The sequence below is a fragment of the Ischnura elegans genome, chromosome 8, assembly GCF_921293095.1.
Source record: "Ischnura elegans chromosome 8, ioIscEleg1.1, whole genome shotgun sequence".
Lineage (NCBI taxonomy): Eukaryota > Metazoa > Arthropoda > Insecta > Odonata > Coenagrionidae > Ischnura > Ischnura elegans.
The window spans coordinates 103,728,648-103,749,982 of record NC_060253.1 but is presented as its reverse complement, the minus strand read 5'-3'; the positions used below and the strand labels follow the sequence as shown (position 1 = coordinate 103,749,982).

The window sequence follows — 21,335 nt, the reverse complement described above, 5'->3', positions numbered from 1 at the left end:
TTTTTGTATTTCACAATATATATAATATATATATTTAAAAAATCCTCCCCCATCAACAGAGATGGCATTAGTCAACCAAAAAATAGGCAAGCATAATCACTTCCTCGTGACATAATAAATGGATATCATTTATATATAATTTTTTTCTCCTTTAATTTCTTTCTTTTACTTATTTCCTAGGTTCGTCTAACTACTTTCCTATGGCATTACAAATGTCTTTATCATTCAAAGGTCACTCAACACTCACAAGTGGTCAAAGACCTTATGCTAATCAGTTTATATTCAACTGTTTTCCATTTGTTCTAACGAAGGATTCATCCTTGCAAAAGCAAGGTAAAAAAAGCAAAAGACATTTCTAATGGAAGCAAAACAATACGTTGCCAAATTTTGCTTACTATAAATTCCTCTTCACAAATAGGAAATTATTAAGTAGAAAAACTCTCCTGAATGCAGCGAAATAGAGACAAAATGACGAATGACGCATTACAGACCGCAGCAAACACGATTATACAAGTAATAGAAGCTGAATGAATTTTTAATTCTCCAATGCATTTTAAAGTCACATAAAATTTTGAGGCAAAAACAGAGAGGAATCAATCTGCTCAATTTATAATTGAATGTTTATCATAATAAACAATTTATTGTAACAAATAGAAATATCATAATAACATGAAATTGATTAAGTTCATTTTTAGAACTTAATGATGCATCATCTGAAGGAGAAAAAATTTCAGTACGAAAAAAAGATAACCATACACGAATCAAATTTTAAGTAACTGTTTTTGAGAGAGAATATTTTCTGGTAACTACGGCCATACTGAACATGATAACACGTTTAAAACAGAGAATCACAATTGAGAGAAGATAAACAGTGGATAATAGGAGTCTTTAACTGATACTGAAAGAGTTAATGCATATGCTTAACACGATATTGTGCTGAAATAAATGGTTTAAATTCCACTAGCAACATATCATCTTTTACATGGAGCAAAAATATTCTTGTAAATCGTTTTTTTTTGCGGATTTTCGGCCGCAAAAGGAAAAATTCAAAGCGAAATTATCACTGATTACGGAAGTTAATTAATAATTTTTTTCTTCAAAGTTTATTACAGCTAACTTGAAAGATGCAGGTAAGATAGCCTTTAAAGGAAGTTTGTTAAAATGCTTTCAATAACATAGATTGTATTTCATATTGCTACGCCAACATAAAGAAAAATGTTTTGAAAGATACCAAGTGAACATTTATTTTCAATTTACCTATAAAGGCGCCACTATTTTTTAATCTACGAAGGCTATTGTGAATTTTCCCTTAAGTTTCGCTTCCATAGGTTTCTAATATAGACTTTGACCATCTTGTGAGCGAGGATGAGTTTGATATGGAGTCTGCGTCAAGAAAAAAATAAATAAATCGTCTCATTATAAAAAAACTCACTTCATCAATGTGACGGGTGGGAGAAATAAGGGGCTTGTTTCAGGGAAAGGCTCACAACGGCACACGCTAGTTGTCGGGAACTAAGTGACAAAATCTGGAAATCGGAGGGAGTTTCTGGGGCTGTCTAGGAAATAATTGGTGACGTCTAGGATGACCAGCGGTGGTTAAAAAAAAGACAAAGAGAGGAAAGACAAGGGCATTGAGCGTGAGGGAAATCATAGATAAAAAAATAAATCGGCTGGCAAAAAAAAATGCTTACAGCGTCTTGGTGTGGTGAAAAGCTGGTTGAAACAAAATTACATTTTACTTCAATACAAGTGGTGCTCCATAAAACAACTTATGGTGGTGGCATGGTGATTCCAGTGATGGTTTGTGATGGTGTCAAAAAATAGGCAGAAAAAAAGACAAGAGACAGAGAAAAGATAAAGACTAGGTAATTGCAACAGCGGGACTCGCGTGATGACGCGTGATCTAAAACGTGCCCTGGGCACGATTACGAGTTGCATACGGCGAAGCCAAGTGAAGTTACCTGTGATTAAGTGTAATCAACAGTTTACAGCAGAGTCTGTTTGAGATAGATAGATAGACAGAAATAGATAAAGAGAGAGATAGAGATAGAGAAATAATAGGCGTGAAGGCACCTGCATATAGGCTGGGTCATTCAATCCTAGATCTAAATAAAAGTGGCCTACGTAATGCGGAATACTAAAGCAAAGCGTTTTATCGAGTGATATTGTGCCTATTTGATGGGGTGACTCCAATAGGCGATTCTCATAATTTTGATAACAAACTGAAGAATAAATGCAACTGGCATTGAAAATTATTAAACATCTTCAACCGGCTCTATTCATTGGATTTTTATAATGAACAAACTTTTCTTTCTATGCATCTAAATTGGATTTTAAAGAAAATTTCCGCTATTCAAATGGAGCTTATCTTTTAGAGGCCTCAATCATCACAAAAGACAATGCTGGCAATGCTGATTACTGATAGGATAGATGTATAAACTGAATTAAAATGTAAGTGATTCATAAAGCTCTCCGGTTGCCAATAATAGCTTCGTTCAATAGCCTAAATAATACACCTTTGAACTCAAAAGGGGAAGCAAACATTTAAATACAGAAATTATAGAGAATTTATCTAATTAAGCAGCAGTGCTCAAGCAATTTCTTCTTTTTTATTGACGTCTAGCATTGAAATGGCGATAAAAAATTTAATTAGCGCAAATAACTTATCTACTAGGTGATTAATATTCGCTGGCAAAAAATATTTTTTTAACCCCAATTTTACTCTGCTTAATTCCAAAGTAAATCACTTGGATGATTTTAAATGTGAATTCAATCGCACTGCTCTCTCAGCCAACATCCACAATTAACGGCAACCTAAATTCTTTGATGTTCTTTGAGAGCAATGAATTTTAAAGAGAACAGTGGAAGTCACAATTGAGTCCCAAGGTTAACAAGATTCTTAAACATATCGCACTAGACCTCTATCAAAGGCTTGTGGAAGCGAACGGTATGCTTTAAGCAGGACTCATTTTTACCTCAAAGCCGGAGTAAATGAAAAGATGGATATCGTGAATATGCAGATATTCAAATTAATGCTTTGACTCAATTGCTGTGAACACGATACAAGAAACCTCATTGATTGACTGGGTAGGAGTATGCAATGGTATTTAAAACGAAATGAAAGTGGACAAATATATGATACTTATATCGCTAACAAGGTGAAATCAAAACTGTTAATTGAAAATACTACCTTCTTCAAAGTTTCATTAAGTTTTCGTAATAACGCTTCAAATGTGCGCAACTTATTTACCAAAAAATATTTTTAAGTATAAAACCAACAAAAATCAGACATACTGGTAAGTAATATCTTGTATTTCACTGAAAAAATGTAGAAATAAGAGAGGAATTCAATGATTATTAATAGCAAACAGATTGATCTAAAGGGTAATAAAATCTGAGCTTCGTATAACATGGCTGACCTACTAAGAGTCACGTCCCAATACTGTGAGTCAAGTACAAGAAGCAGTGGTGAGTACAGCGTGCTCCTGTGAATAGTGGTATGTGAAAATCTATGTAGCATATAATACACTTTACCTTCCAAAACATAATGCAGAAGTGTTTTGACACAATTTGAATGCATAATCTATTTCGTTGAACGCCCTAGCAGAGTATACTGGCTGATGTATAAATATAAGAACTTTAAGATGTCTACTACATAAAATATACCTCGGTGCATCACTGTGCTCACTTTTGGCGACATTATTAGCGTTGTTAAAGAAGGGTATTCTAAGAATGAAGATAGTACGTATTGATTTCAAATATTATTTTCGAATCGTTTTCAAACATTCACCAGTATGCTTTTCTATATTACGATATTGAGATTCATTTCGTAAAGGTTACCTCAGAAAAATTCAACTAAAAGATTGTATACAACGAAATGAATTTCTCTTAAAAAGTATTGTTTGGGTCTAATTACCTGTCATACATTGAAAAAAATATTTTTTTACCAGAATTGGTGTTTAAAAATGATTTCAGAAGTAGAAGGTAGAGAAATATTATATCACCATAGCTCGTGAATACATCCAAATATGGTCGGCAAATATTCCGAGCACATAAGATAAAATGCACACAAAATGTCAAAAGAGAAATGGATTGCTTCTATATTTTCATTTCACCTATTTTACAACACTCACTTACACATAGATGACTGTGGTATATGTCGTTCACCATCTAAAATATCGAAATTATACCTTTACATTCCCCAAATAATAATGATAATATTAGCATAAAATTTAAAATTGAAAAGGTGGTTTATGCATCATTACGGAAAATGGCAACGAAAAACAGGAATAGATTTACCCAATAACCATATCTGTATCCTTATTCGATGAGGGTAGTAATGATGAGATACTGCCTCAGGTAAAGGTAATTTTGACAACACATCGAATTAATGTGCACTATTTTCAGGCTTATTTGACCCCTCTTCATAGTAAAAATAAATAAGGTTTTGTAAGATAAATGCTGATCACAAATAAATTCATTTCTTTTTACGACGCCGACATGATATTGACATTGGCCTTCACAAATACATTCATAGAATCCTTTTTTTAATTATTTTATACGTATAATTTTAACCATTTTGAATGTTACTGCAGACCAAATAGGAAACTTAGGTTATTCATGACGGTAAGAAAACACACAGAGACATTCACACCCTGTTCCATTCTATGCCAACGAAAACTGTTTCACTCTATCTTTTCAGCACACAATCAATGTTGTACGACTAATTTTGCTCTACTAAACCTGCCTCTTTAATAACAATGCGTCTTTAATGCTATGCCAAATCTAATGTCAACATTGATTACTTTCATTATTATAACGTTAACGGAACAATCCCATAAAAGCATAATCACCAACGTTCAATCATAAATCCAAAAAAAAAAAACTCTGTTCGATTCCTTAATTTTTCACTACACTATAAATACGATCATCCTCTCCTTAAAAATTTTTCGTGTTATGTCCCTATTCTTCTCCAGTAGGTTCAATATGCTAATCTGCTGAGGTATTAAGTACTTAGTGGTACTAGCTCATTCCGGATTCCTTTTTTAATTCATCTAGAAACTTCATCTCCTCACCCACCGCATCTAACACTTTTTCGTTTATTCTCTTCTACATCTACCTCAACTTTTCTTCCCTTCCATTCCCACATCTCGAATGCATCGGCAGTCTCCTATGAAACTTCTTCCGCGGCCTCTTTTTCGTGGCGCATAACACTTATATCCGCACCAGACTACCCTTCATTCATCAAGTCTTTTAGATAATCCTTCTGCCATTAGCTCATTAATATCAGTCAGCGCCTCCAGTACCACACCTATTAATTTTCCCGTATCATTAGCACGGCTTTGTGTCGTTTCAACGCTCTATTCAAACGATTCAACTATTCCAGCCGTTTGACAATGCACCGAGCACAATCGTAATTGTGGAGTCAATGCAAACCATTCCTGCAATACACACAAGCATATCCGCTACAAGCAAACCCCAAAATTATTTCTCGCTTTATTTGCCTGCAGTCAAAAATCATCATAAGTATAACGTTTAGGGACGAGGAATGAAATGAAATCAATAACAATACACTCTAATGGACTTAATGCTTGAAAAATACCAATGCATGTTGAAGGGAAATAAGTCCCCGGGTTGCACATCCCGTAAGAGGGTTCGAAAAAAATCCCATCATTCCCTACAAAGCGTAACATTTTCCTCCTCGCAATCCTTGCTTCATATTTTTCATAATAAAGGTTCGGGTGATATGGAGGGGGAAAACAGGGGATCATGGGAATGTTTCAGGAAAGCCCTCCACCTTGAGGGCAAAGGAGACTCGTAAATCAAGGCGGGTGTTATCGCACGGATTAATAGTAATCCCAGGTATGAGAACCAGAGAGAGATTTCAAGGAGTTTCCGAATGGAAAAAGACGGGAGAAGAAAGAGTAGGTGGAGCACGATAGGACTTTACAGGTCGTCCTCTACATATCACAGGTTTTTATTCCTTATGCACTCTTCCCCAACGGCGATTTCACTAACATGGACCTCATCAGTAAAAATCATCCGAACTTGTTGCTCTATTAATTGTGTCTTGAGAACTGTTACGTAGGCATCTATGAACAAGACAGGATGGAGAAAATTGTGCCACCAAATTTTAACCTTGGATATCTGACACAAATCGGAACCAAAATTACTAATGGTGTTCAGGTCAAAAATGCGCCATTTTTAAAGTACAAAAAATTTGAGCCAAGGGGTCCGATAGGCCGCGGATGCATTCCAGGCGTTTCATAAGAATAATTATTTAAGTCGGTATTAATTAGTTGCTGTTTTCTTTGCTCTAACGATATTGCTATCATTTAAAAGCGCGTTGAGAAATAGCGTAACTGACACACATTTATAACAGCAAAAAAATCAAGGTGAAAAAATAACGTAGTTACAGACAAAAAAATTTAATACTAAAAAAAATGAATTCGCTCATGATGGAAGAGAGATATTTCAGAGGAAAATAAGACAAAGATAATCGTAATCACGTTTTAATTCATGCATGAACGCTTCCTTTCAAATGTTCCAGCCCCATCCATAAACATGAAGCGCTTAACACCTTCATCCTCGAAGTTACTATCTTAATTAAATCTCTGAGCTAATGGGGAGCATAGCTGCAACCATTTCTTAGGTTGTCTCAACGAGCAAAACTGATTTATCCTGGCATTAACATAGCTGTACAGTTTAAGAGATATGCGAATCTAAGTCTGATACAAAGAACTCATTTCGCTTTGAGGATGATTCATGATCCCATTTAAGTTTAAAATTCAACTTTGTCTTACCCTATTTAAAATAAACCTTTTTCCCGGCATCTTAAAGTAATTCGTTTTTATTTTCAAAAATGTCTTAAGTGGCTGGAAAAACTGCTTTATCCAAAATAAAAATGTTTACATGGCATAGGATAAAAGCGAGTAAAATTATATAAATATTTTCCAATTCCTTCCCAATGATAAAGATAGGAGGACTTCAGAGTTAAGGAAGAGCCCTACCAATGATTCTGAATAGAATTTCTGGGAAAATTGAGAAAAAAAGGCTGAAATGCGTTTATTTTTTATGCACTTACCATTCATTCATGAGCGAGCATCGGAACATATTTAAAATATAAGCAAGATAAAACTTGGTATTGCATTTTTCGATGCCTATGAATAGACCCCCACGCTTTTTTTATGGTCCTTGCAATCAATTTTATTTGGGACAAATATTTATTCCGAACCTGTTGAAGATAAATTGAAGTGGCTATTCCGCGGATATGCATCAACTTGATTATAAAGGAAATAAACGAAACGGAATTCTAAATTGGGAACCCGGGCCATCACTCCGAATCAAAGGTCGATCTCATTAGAGCCTGGAGATGCAATGCCGAAAACCGGACTGGAATATGGCAAAGGTTAAACTATGAATAACTTAGGCATGAGGCATCAAATCCCAGCTGGAAACACGGATATTTCGCCTGCATTACGTCAAGTTAAAAGAAAAAAATTCCAAATTTACATTTTTCCAGCTTATTTCCTAGTAAAAATTGATTGGCCGGTTTTCGAAGAATTCAGGAGGTCGGATATAATGAGAAATTAAATTTTTCCCTGACGCTGATTAATTTTCCTGTATTTTTAGCATTTTATTTAATTTATCGACGCATAAAAATATTTTATTTAATGAGAATTACATAGAAAATTAAGAATGTACGAAAAACTTTCCCAGAAAACTCAATTAATTTTCAACCATGAATGAAAAATTTCAACGCGTATCCTAGAACGTTTTCAATTAGTACCGTAGAAATAGATAATAAATTCTACCGAAATTAAGTATCATAATTTGTTAAAGCAATGTTAATCTTTGAGTTTTAACAAGAGAATTATCATGTTTTGGAACACTGAAATGATTTTGTCATATTTTTGCAGAATAAATAATTGAACTAGAAACGGGAAAAGCGACATTACCCACCATAAGTCATAAAACTCAAAGAACTCTTTCAAAAATTACAAAATCTCCATGCTTTTCTAGTAGGAAAAATTATCGTTTGAAATTATCCCATGAAATTAAATGAATGAAAACTTTATAACCCAAAAACCTGTATTTCTTCCAAAGAATAATGTGTCCATTCAAAATTTTTCCGGGTCTGAACAGATTAAATTGCTTTCCCCTCACGGAAATGTCTCTGTGTACTGCAATTCATCACATTTAAAGACATATGAATAAATAATCTGATGTTTGCCTAGAAACATCAAAAGCACTTCATTTGAACCCATACACTGTTCCAAAAAGTAGTTTGAAGATCATTGATTTTCACTCGTAATACGAAATACTTTTCCTCTACGCACAAAAAGCCATTAACACACGCTTCAATATTCAAAACCCTTCGATAAATGGCACTCAATTAACACCGCGGAGACCTAAATTCGTAATAAAACTATCAAAATCAGACGATCCCGGGTTTTCTCTATAAGAGTTGTCACACGTGTCACCGCTTCTGTAAAAAAAACATACCTCCACTAATTTGTTTTATTTCTGACTCCCCTTGTCTCTACCTGATTGTTTTCAACAGCGACAGTACTCGAAATATTTTTTGAAACTTTTAAAATTTTACTCGTGAGATATAACTCTCAAATACGAATGGAAGTAAACATGTACATTTTCATGAATTAAGGGTAAGGACGAAGGAAACAGAATTTTCCAAATCATTTCTCCTGAACAAGCTAACCAGTCCCACCATCTAATTTTTTAATTATTTTGTTTTGAATAGTGATAGTGAAATTATATCACTTTCAAAAATTAGAAGTAAGTGAGATATCAAAAAAGTACGCCTAATTAGGAAAAATATATTTGTTAATGATGCAATAACCTCCAATTCAATCCATTTAAGTCATGTTATTAAGCTCTCTCGGGCAAGATTTGATCTTCGCACCGCCTCTCTTAATTATCCTCACATAAGACATAGCTTATTATAACTAATTATCTTCACATTATGTGTCAAGGTTTCAACGCCGATGACAAAATAGGCACCGTGGAAATGAAATATTTCGAGCATTTTTCTCAATCTGATATGTTTATTATTTCAAATTCATTCCCCCAGTGCCTTTCCTCACGACTTCAAAGTTTCTTTTATTCGCGTCGGGAAGCCTTTCTCGAGCCGTGACAAATGACCTCAGAAGTCGGCGAACTGGAGTGAAAAAAAATATACACTCCGTTCCCCATTATCTTGATCTCGCCACGAGTGGAGAATCAAGACAGCCCGAGCGTCCAGCTTTCCCACGGTTCTGATCAGCGTCCTCCTCGAGGTCGGAGCTTTAGAGAGGAGTCAAGAGATGGCGGTGGTGAGGAAATAAGGGAGAGGCGGAGCAAGAATTTCACATCTCCTTCTCAAGTTTCAGAGCCGACTGAATGGAATTTCAAAATAATTTCAGATTCATTCAAATGCATCGATGTAATCCTAAGTTTGTTTCAGTACTCTAAATTTATCCCTTTTCGGAGACGTTTCCTTATTCTGTTATGTTTTCTTGTTCTTCTGGATCTAAAATTTTGGACTGATTCACCGTCATACTGCTTTAATCCTAGGCTGTTTGGTGGAGTGAATTGCAACCATTCATATGCCCTTTCTCCAGCTAGATCTTACACTTCTTTCTATTCTAGTGAATGTAGAGTTTAAGACATAATTACATTACTATTGCCTCAAATACCTGCATTCTCTACGGACCTTGAACCAGTAATTTTGAGGAAAATATCCACAATATTTTCCCACCCCGCGGATCTCTCCCCGAAATACTCCTATCTTACCGCAATACTAATTCAGATAGCATTATAACCTTTCTTTGATGGCGTGAGTTTATGTGAGAAAAAATGAAAAAAATACTGCGAATTTCAGATTTAAACTAAAATATCCGAGACAAATGCTTAGCCACACTCTAACAGAAAAAGTGAGCAACCTGCGGAAATGCATCCCAGCCAATTTTTAACTGCCGAATATTGAAGATGAAACAGGAGGAGGAGAGCCGGAAGAATAAAATTTATGGAGGTACCTACTGCAAAAGATAAGTTTTGGATGAATAATGACAAACATGGTGAGATATAAACTTGAGCTAGGGAAGTTTTCATGCGGGATTGAAAATGTTCATCATTACACCTTATTTCCCTCCAAACACCACTTTCTCATTGCCTTGCCTCCTCCCTTCCCTTAAGCGAACAAATACTATAACATTTTTTTCCATCCCTTCGAGCTATCGCACTTGCCATTCGATTAACGAGAAAATTTTCACAAGAACGACGTAATAATAGAAAAAAAGAAACATTATCGCCTAGAAAGAATGCTATTTCATTTATTCCCCGTCTCTTCCATTCATTTTTCTATCCTCAAAAAGCACGAGATTAGCGAGTGAGTGTGGAAAAGAAGATTTAAAGACGAGGAAGTTAAAAAAATGGGGGAGGACAGAAAAAATGACAGTGAACATTTCTGCTCTCATAAATCTTCCTTCTCGAAACATTCATGCCCGCCTTCCCTACGACGTGTTTTATAAGACGGCGGAAAGCGAAGGAATAAGTTCAGCAGGACGTGAAGCCGTAAGATTTTTTAGCGGAGAAAGATAAGAACAACACGGAAAGAGGATGTCATCTTACCCCATTCCTCAAGCCTATCGCAGTTGCAATCCCTCTCCACTTCCCCGTGAAAGTACTTAAGGTCGTGGATTATCGTATATTTTATTTGAATTTCGTCTCTTTAAATATTTTGGACATCCTATCGAAGCCTGATTTCCCTACTCACATAGAACAAAAACATCTTCCTTTCCATCCTTGGCCTTGACAATATATACAACAGTTTTAGCATCGATGCTAACGCATAAAATATCATGAAATACCCTAATTATTACCCTGACTAACACTATATTCATTTATCAATTACTATGACTCAGTAATAATCCAGGGAAACCCGTTTTTGGAAGAAGTATATTTGAGGAAAATTTAATATTTGTCTAATCATTTAAAAAAATTAAATATTCTCTGAAACGATACGGATAGTAAATATTTTATAGCATCTTTCAATGGAGAAATTTAATTTCTAAGCAGAATTACACGAGTGAGGATATATTCAGAAATATTCTCTCCCTGCCACGATGAAAATTCTATGTTTTTTTTTATTTCTACAAAAATTTGCAGGTCTAACGCAATTACAAGAATTTCGGGTTTCTCCGACGATTGTCCCTCTGTAATATTTTTACGACCGGAAGCTTGCAGGTACTACCCTGCTATTCCGGGTCATCTTGCACATTCTGACCTTTTATCATCAGACCGGATTTCCCCAGATTCAATAGATTCGTTTCCCAAATGCACAGGCCTTCCCGAGACTGAAAAACTAACATATTCGCACTAATTTAGCAGCATTTTATTCGTCACTAGGAATGCTCATCTGTGAACTAGTTAATTCTAGTTGTGGACGTTGTTTTTTCGTAGCAATTCCCCAAGTTTACAAAGAACTAATTATGCCTTCTATAACAGTAACATAATAGTAATTATCAAACATTCAGGTGGAAAAATCTCCATCCATATGCCTCTGAACGGCATGGAGCATCAGTTGACTCCATAGAGGACCACTGATGAAGTAATAAAAGTTATTATTTGTTATTCTTTCAAATACTTCTGTCGTTCTTAAGTTAGTTTACTGTGACGCTTAATAGACCAAGGAATCTACTAGAGAAATTGATGAGTGATTTAGATAACATGAATTGAAGTCAGGTACAACGGAATTTAATAATTTTGTGCAGTTGAATATTTAAAATTTTTCGAAAAAAAAGTATGCTAGAATAAACGAACTTCACTATAAATTCTACTATCTCCGCTTCCTGAAGTTTTCTACTAACCTTGGAGAACGTCGACTTTCAATTATCGTGGGAAATGATCATTTGAAATTCGTCTCCTTTTCCCAGAGATCATTTGGATTACATTCGTTTCCATGAGTTATCGCCGTAATGGCAATCTGGAAAGCCCTTAACGACCTTGTATCCGAGGCATGAGATTCCCCGAGAAAAAGGATAAGATTACGAGCTGAGATAAACGAGTGTACCAACTGAAATTGGCAACATTTTGAGCCTTATATCCGATTCCACCCCATTCCGCAAATACACCCAGCACGTCTGATGCAAGCACGGTCCAGAGCAAAGCTTGCTTCCTTCCATTTGCCATTCATCATCTTCCAATCCCTGATTATTTCTCTGCCGTTCCGGGTCATCATATTCTATTTCTGACGATGATGATGAAATACAAATCACCCTCTGTTTACACAACTAAACAACTCTCCAATTAAAATCTTTCGCGCAGCTGCATGGCCGTAAGCTCTAGATTTACCACGGATTCCGGCGAGGCCATCTCATTAAAGCCCTCATTACTTGAGGTAAAAACGTGTAATAATAATTATTATTTGGCATCGATAGCCATTCAATCCGCTTAAGGACTGCTAGTTGGAGCAATAAGGACATGAATATCTTATGTTTCATCGATTGGAGTGAAGATAAAAATAATGGAATGGTAGAATTACTATCTACGCTTAAAAATACCAAAGGATGGGCAGCTACTTCATTATCGAAACTGTGAAGAGAATAATCGAAAAATGAAGCGAAGGAGGCAAATTGGAAAGGAAAGAATGTACGCACCTTTTGTTAATTAGATGAAAAAATTACTTATCACTTGTATTATTACAGTAAACCAATAGGAATATTTTTGCGAATCCTGCATTGGCCTTCATGAGGAAGTGGAGACAATAATTATAGCTAGTTGAAATAATTAATGAATGAATATTTATCAATAAGCGCAGTAATAATTGGAGAAAAATGTATATCGTACCGTGCTCATGAAATCCTAAGTCCTCATAGGCGTGACCTGTCGATTGGTGGTGTGTGCTACAGGCAGATGGCAGTTAACTATTCCCCCATCTATCACAAGTTCAATTGCATAGCCAGTGAAGACTCTTACGTTAACTGGAAAAGGATATTTGGCTGGATTTTGTCCAAAAATAATACCATCATTCAATTAAACGTTATGTTTTTAAGCGTTTCTCGTTCTAATTATTTGCGGTCCGAGCAGGTTTCTCTCAGCAGAATATTAATAGTGATCACAGGTGAAAGTAGGTACACAATATTAGAAGCTATATATTCATAAAAATAACCGATAAATATGACACAAAGTTTAATTTGTTCTTTGGCCGCTTAAGTTCTCCCCGTTCGCGTCATATATCTACAACTGCGGCTTCTCAAAACTGTTTCGTCCTGGCGGAGATGCGGCATCAAAAGTTAACTCTTTTTGCAATTACTACTCTCCAGTCCAACGGAGGAATTCGTACATTATTGGCTTGATTTTGATTGGGTGAATGGGTATTTAAACCTCCTAATTATTTTAGTATTATTATATATATTTGTTTCTTTAATTATTTATTTATTGCTAGTCGAGTTCAGCTTTTTATTTGTTGTGTTCTTCCAAAAGTAAATCGTAACATTTTGCATTTTTGTTACGTTTATTATACTAGTATGCTGTTTTGTAAATGGTGGATCCGTTGACAGTAAATAACTAAATACGTTTCCATGTTTGAATTTTTCTTTTTGTGATTAATATCTCTTCGTATATATACATCTCCCCTGCCCTTGGCAATCAGTCTCTATTACGCACTTTCTTCTTTTCGCAGCATCTCCCGTGGACCGAAGTCACCCGTGTCCCTGCGCCTTTTGTCCCTGGCGCACATGTTATCCTCCAGTGAGCACGGAAGCAAAAGCACTGACAATCCAACCGTACAAGTGAGGGCAGGGAATGCGAGCGAGAAAGTACTGCAGGGAAAAAATTGGAAAGGAAAAGAACGGAATGAAAGATAATTGAACTGACGTGACAAAATGCTTTCACAGAAAATTATACTAAAACGTACAGTCAAAAGAAAATAAACATCATGAATTACGTCAAACGAATGAAAAAATGGGAAGGAAGAAATGAGCAGACTTTTCTCACAAGAGATAATAAAAATATTGCTGAAATTATGATAATAAACTTTAAGTTGAATATCCTAGTTCGTAGTTTCATCCAGAGATGACTCTGCGACGCCGGTATTATAAGATCGTTTTTTGCAGTTTTGTACGTAACAATGGAGTCAAAAATGGGATTCTAAAAAGAAATTCCAGCTTCAACAGCCAAAAAGACTTTTCAAAATGATTTTAAATAATTTAGGAGAAAAGGATATTCACTTCAATAGATACATCGGTAATTTACAAAACAGTGAAATGATCATAAAAAATTGACACGTTATGAAGAATACTGAAAAAACTGAAGAACGTAAGATGACTTATAATAATAAAAAGCAAATGATAAAATAATATAGAGTTTATTCTGTTGCGCTTAGGCTTTAATGAACTCCGTAGCGAAGCAAAAGAAAGAAAATATTATGACAATGGTCTGACGTCATCCAAGGTGGCTGAATAAAAAAAAACGTGGTGAAAGCGACACATCATTTTCGCTGACAATTATGAAGGAGAAACTTGGGAACAGAAATTTTTCACGCGTGACGTTTACCATTCATGAATCTCTAAACATCTCGAAAACAGAAAGAAACTCAAATATCTATTATAGTTTTGAGTTTCGTCACGTCATGACGTCACGGGGTCTGGGAATTACAAAAAAAGATGGGCGTGAACTTTTACTTGCGCGGATATAGGAGAAGATAGACGTGAGTAAACGATTAAGAAGTAAGTTCCTTTTCTTTTGTGAAGCTTTGTGACTTTAGTAACCAGTCTCTAGCAACGGTGGAAAACATAAACAAAAAACACGCGACGCGAAAGAAAAGGAAAAAAAAGGGGGTTGGTTGAGAGAATTTCCTCAACTTGCTGGTGGAATGGCTATGATGATGCCGAGAGCGCAATGAAGGGAGTACACGAGCACCAAACGCACTTCAAACATTTCGTGACGAGATACGAGGACGACTTAGCTGAATGAAAACTTTCGAAAACAGAATTTTCGGCGTACTGGGATAAAAAAAAGGATTTTTCAAATGGAGGGACGGAATATGGGGTGCATTCCTTTTCTGAGGTAACGGAAAGCGTCGTCTCTTTCACTGCTTGCTTCATCATAAGCTCAGTAGACATTCGTCAGAAATCTCCTGCGTCGTATGCAATCGTAAGGAACTCAGGCGACGTGTCTTTGCCTATTGTACGGGCGTGGAAGGTAATGTACTGCATTTTCCAATGAAGCGGAGAGAGGTTCTCAACCAGTGAAAGCGCATATCATGCCGCTAGATTTCCTAAATCCCATCCTATCGGCATAACTCTCATTCCACGCCAGTAAATAACCCATTCACCTAATTAACTTCACTGAGCGACTAGTGCACTACCCCCAATCTTTTTCTCACTAGCTTCAGTGGAGGTTTTTTTCATGAAAGTATTTCCAGGATCTTCAAGGGAATCTTCTTATGTTCACGCAATGCCAAAGATAACCTTAAACTGACTGGAAGGCTCAACGAAACGAGATTTCCGACTAAAAAAACCACAGTCAGTTCTTCAACCTAGAAATACTCATCGGCTGCCCTGAGTTATTTCTGCAAGCTAGGATGCATCCTGCGTTTTGCATTGCTTTTATTCAACAATATCTTTTATCTATATTTCAATATCTTACATATTTACACGTCTTATTGAAATTCTTTGAATAATTTTCACAATCATGAATGGAAAATTTTAAATAAAGCATGAGGCTCTTCATACAGACTCACTGAAACTTTATAACTCTTTTTGTCAAATAGGAGTTTACAAAATCCTACTTTCATCTTACCGCTTCATACGACTTTGCATGCACATCGAAAACTTCAACACATAAAATGAAGCAATAATTTACCTCAGTTTACTATCAAATTGTTACCTCAAATCGTTCCAAACCACAGAAAGATAACTGCTAAATAAGGTTGTTTTATTTTCAATATTGAAATCTATTATTTCCATAGTTTGCGTAGCCCACCCATAATATGACTTCTAGACCTTCTAAAGAGAGTTTCTCCATTACTCTGATACAATGAGTGCAACAGAGCTACGGGCTGTAATAACTAGAATTTAATATTGTTACATTTTATTGCAACGAAAAGGTGACGTGGGCGATGATATAAACGACGAATGTGCGCCAATGGTATAGACAGATGAGCGTGAATTATAACGCATTTACCTATATCACAGAGCAAATGTAAGACGTACAGAGACGTGCTTCCTTTGTATTTCTCGCAGTACATCGCACAACTTGCCCATTGCAATTACGTATTCGCAAAACAGTCAGAGATGACGTTTTTATTTCAATTTAGCACTGCAAATTATACTACATTCTTTTATGACATTTCCTTGTCAAGGACAGGGGTTTGTAGACCCATTATTCCTCGAGGTTACATATTTGCTGCATTATTTCGTATAATTTTTCATTTGAAAGCCTTTGGCTCCGACACGCATCTGTTTTAATTACTAACGGTTGTAGCTTGTTCCAAGAATTATCTGCCAAGACTCAATCGGTAACAAATGAGATTATTTTCCACTAAGAAATTGATAGTTCAATGTGATATTTGATTTAGGTAACCATTGAACAACTCCACCTAGCAAAATATAAAAAAATACTTCCTCCCTGACATTTTCACCCTTTATGAATATTTTATGAATATATTTATTATTATTAATTATTATTATGAGTATAATTTTGATGAAAGTAGGAAAAATAGATACTTCATGTGGGTAAACTTTGAGATAATCTGAATGCTAACATCATCATAATACGGTTAAAATCTTCTCATTCTGAGTCCTCGTGATAAGCTAATGGGCTAATTTGGAACAGTGTATTCTTTATCACTCAGTCAAAAAAATAAACATACAATCTATCTTTAGCTTTAACCACGCTTACAAACTAAAAATTATCCTTAACCAATGTTATCATTGCCTTCCGACATACATTTCAACACGAGTCATCACATCCCTACAATGTATATCCTGGATAATTTCATCCCATACAATTAGTGAACTTATCACCTTCAATCAATGCCTAAAATATTAGGCATGGGCGATTTACCACTGTACCATTGATAAAATATAGAAGCAATCCATTTCAGAATTAACATTTCAGGCAATAGATTGAAAGAAAGTATGTATTTAAAATATTTTCACAGATTAGGGTAGTTTGTCAAACTATACAAAGTTTCAGTCAAAAGATGAACTATGCTTTCTTAGTTGCGAGAAAAATAGAAAGCAAAGCGTCAGGTAAAATCATGGGAAAGAATAATGTTCGCTTGTCAAAGTAAAATTTATAGTGATACCTATATTTTGGTTAATATGCGAGTATAATCGCAGCCATTATCATACGTTAACACTTATCTTGAAAAATACTTATCAGTCATCGAAATTTCAGATTTTATTACATATAATCGAAACACTTAATATTAAGACCTCATAGACTTTCCTTATTAAAAATTCTCCTCAAACTTATAGCATACATCTCTTTTAAGGCATAAAAGCATGTAATAAATGCACTGTTTAGCCAAGCGTTGCTGGCTATGCTTAGTGCAAAACCGTTTTCCAGTTTTCATAGCAGAACGTTCATAACCTACCATAGTTTTTTCCTCTATCCAAAACAACAAGTTTCTCGATGATGGTAATCATCAATTTTATCTGCGTCAATCCAAGTTTCTATAAAAATCGTTGTCACCTTACGATCACAGAAAATACATGTAATCTTCATACAGAAGTCTAAAAACTCTACCCGCTGAATCAAATGTACCTTAACTTATCTTATTTTTTTAAATCTCACATGTATCTTTAATGAACATCATTAATGATTGTTTAGTCTTAAAATCACTAAAAATATATATTTGAACAGATGTATGAGCATTTCACGTACTTAAAACCGTAAACATCGATCTCATGAATCCATTGCCATAAAGATTTAACAGAGCAATAAACGGAAATTATTTCAAAGTTACTGAGATCGAGGAAAAATGGAATGAATGTGTTGACAATTTAGCAGGATTCAATGAATTAATGCACGTGAAAGTACCACGCATCTGAAGTTTAATCACATAAATGGCAGGAATAATGTAAAAATGTTACGTTTTCGTACGCCATACGTACCGAAAGGGAATTAAAAATATTTGATGCATCGACAGGAATTCTAATAATAGACACTGACAGAGCTTCCTCACTAATAAAAAAATACTTTTACCCTCCGATATATTTTTATCGGAAAAGTATCACGTACGAACTCGGAACATTCTTAAAAATAAAACATGAGTACACTCATTTTGTTCACCAAACCTCAAAACATCCGAAAGAGTGAGCACGCTTGGTCAGACATTACTAAACACTGACGCGCACTCGCAGCTATATAGGATTAAACTAGGATTATATCACCTCTAAAATAGTATATATCGTTAACAAATACAGTTTATAGGCATCAGTATAAAAAACACAATCATATAGGCATAAATAATAACGTTACATACTCATTAATTTTGTATATATGTAAATTTAATCATGTATTGTTTTTTGCTGATTTGGTGCTATGTACATGGGGACATTTATTGTGTAAAAAATGGTATTTTGAGGGCTTTTAAAAAATTTTTTGTGCTTAGTATTTTTTTTTGTATCTTGGTTTATGTATATTTTTGTGTGTGATGTAACCTATAAACCAAGCTGGTACTTTGCATTTTATATTTTTGTCCTAATGTACTTCCTGACTTCATGTTACCACCCGACTTCATGGTCGACTTGTAACAATTTATGTAATAATAATAATAATATAATTTAAGATTATCGTATCGTTTTAACGATTTAGACTAATGTCAAAGCTGAGATAGCTTTTCCAGGAATGCCTCACCGGTTCCGTTGACGCCGGAGGGGCGGATACGCGCGTCATATCGGCCAGGCCCGAGGATTTGGTCCAGCACTTGCTTCTCCTTCTCTCGGTAGTTTGGTTTGGGCGCGTTGCCCCTGAAGAGAGAGGAAGGGAGACTGTAAGAGAAATACGACAATGGCCGTTGTGAAATTGACACTTTGAGTTTCAAGGTCGGAAGAGAGAGAGAGAGAGAGATATACAGAGAGAAAGAGAGAGATTATTCATAATATACAGTGTGCATGGAAGAGAATGATCCGATATAAAAAGTAAAATATATAAAAAATGTATTTAAAAAATAAAAAAAATAAATTATTATATATTTAAATTTTTATGTATTTGAAATATATATAAAATTTAGCCTTTTACATTCACATTAATTGATCTCTATTGGGATTGTGGGTTGAGAAAAATTGGCAAGAAATTTTAATAACCTGTATAGCTATTGCCAGTCAATTACAACGGGATATCATTTTCTCCGGAATTCTTTGAAACTATGCTATAAAAATATACTATAAAATCAAATAGTGTACGAATAAAAAATATTGTACACATGACGAATGTTTCTCGGGTTCTCAGCCAGGTGAATGCTTTTATACAAGCCGACGTTTCGGGGGACGACTTGTCTCCCATCTTCAAGGCTGTGTTACTTTATGAAAGTCCAATTTAACACGTCTAAAAACTCTACCCGCAATTAGCTCCTCAAATTCTTATCGAATTTCTCAAAGAGTACAAATAGAAGTACTAAATATTTTGAAAAAAAATCCGTTAACACAGCCTTGAGGATGGGAGACAAGTCGTCTCCCGAGACGTCGGCTTATATAAAAGCATTAACCTGGCTGAGAACCCGAGAGATATTCGTCAGAAGTACTCACCAGGAAAGATTAAAATCGTTTATTGTACATATATTCATAATAATCGACTCGTCATATAAAAAATAGCCTTTCATATTAACATTAATTGATCTCTAAAGGTATTGAGGGTTGAGAAAAATTGACAAGAAATTTAAAAAACCTGTACAGCTATTGCCAGTCAATTACAACGGGATATCATTTTCCTCGGAATTCTGTGACTCTAATAGATTGTAACAGGTTTTTTAGGCAAACAAATAGATAAAAAGTCTTTACAGTACGGATTTTTTCAAAATATTTAGAACTTTTATTTCTAATATTAGAGAAATTCGATGAAATCTTGAGTAGCGAACACACACTTATTAGCTTAGTGAAAAGGGGATGGTAATATCCCCGTGGGATTACGCCAATTGTTATGAATTATTAAGGTGAAGATTTGCTTGATTCTAATTTAGAGTTGTCGAAAATCGCAATGGCAAAAACGTTGACTATTAGTACTTATTTTTACTATGATGTGACTAACTTTGCTCTGGAATTAATGGCCAATTAAATATTCCGTATGCTAATTTTCACCTGTGAATGTTGAATTCGGTGATTTAAGGAGTGACACGTCTCCGTACAAAATTTAAAATTACCCCCAATGGCAGTCCAATTAATACAGAGTATCGTCACTACCAGAGTTCTATCGCAAAATGGAATGAATATTGTTTCATTGTACACTCATCATCAAGAGGTGCATGTGTGTTGAAAAGGCATATCGAGTACAAACCAATTAAAATTATCGTATGCTCAATTATTCTAGTCCAAAACGAATTCTTGTTTTATAGTGTGTGGAAAAGGCTCACCGTCACAATGCCGTTAGTCACTAGAATAAATGACACAAAGGTTTATACTTTGGAACAGAGAGAAAATGAAAGATTTAATCTTGGAAGAGAGACATAATTCCGTAGCTTTCCTCAAATTTAAAATTTAATTCTTCTTTAAAGTTCACGAGTTTAATCCCAACGCCATACAATCGTACGATACTACTACTAATAACTGCGATTATGGTCATGCTTCATCAAAATCAAGCTTTTACTGCAAAAATATAAGGATTTGAAATTAATCACTGCAAGGAAAAATGATGATTATAAAAAAAATTGACGCCTTTTGCTTCTTGCAGGTAATTTTGACGCTATAAACGTGCGAATTATGCTTTTTTTTCGATAGAAAGGACAAAAAATATTTTGAGTAAAAAGAGCTAAAGCAACTTTTCATCTCATTATTGATATCATTTTGCTGGCGAATAATAATTTTCAAGTTCAGCAAATGCAGATAATTAAGGTATCCAAGGAACTCACGGAATTTAAATTTTGATAGATCGTGGGTTACCAAACGTAATGTTTCCAACATGGGTCATTCTTTTGATTGCACACTGTATTAATACGAAATAAAATAAAAAGAGATATAAAAATATTTTTTACAGATGCATTAGCCAAAAAATTTAAAGAAAGGGATATATAAAAATAGGAGATGAAGCAAAACTACGACGACGTCACGTTTTCAAACGATAAAAAAATAAAATTCCGAATATTTTGAAAAAATATGAAAAAACAAGATAAG

At 34.9% G+C, this 21,335-nt stretch overlaps 1 protein-coding gene across 6 annotated transcripts in view; it reads right to left on the bottom strand.

The window, feature by feature from the left end:
- Positions 1-21,335, bottom strand: part of LOC124164389 (glutamate-gated chloride channel) — a 119,780-nt gene that overhangs the window by 84,801 nt on the left and 13,644 nt on the right. For 5 of the 6 annotated variants that reach the window (XM_046541709.1, XM_046541710.1, XM_046541713.1 and 2 more), the window contains exon 2: positions 18,868-19,001. In XM_046541709.1, coding sequence (XP_046397665.1) covers positions 18,868-19,001 — 134 coding nt within the window. The remainder of the gene's footprint in view (positions 1-18,867; positions 19,002-21,335) is intronic. The other variant, XM_046541714.1, reaches the window with a different exon arrangement.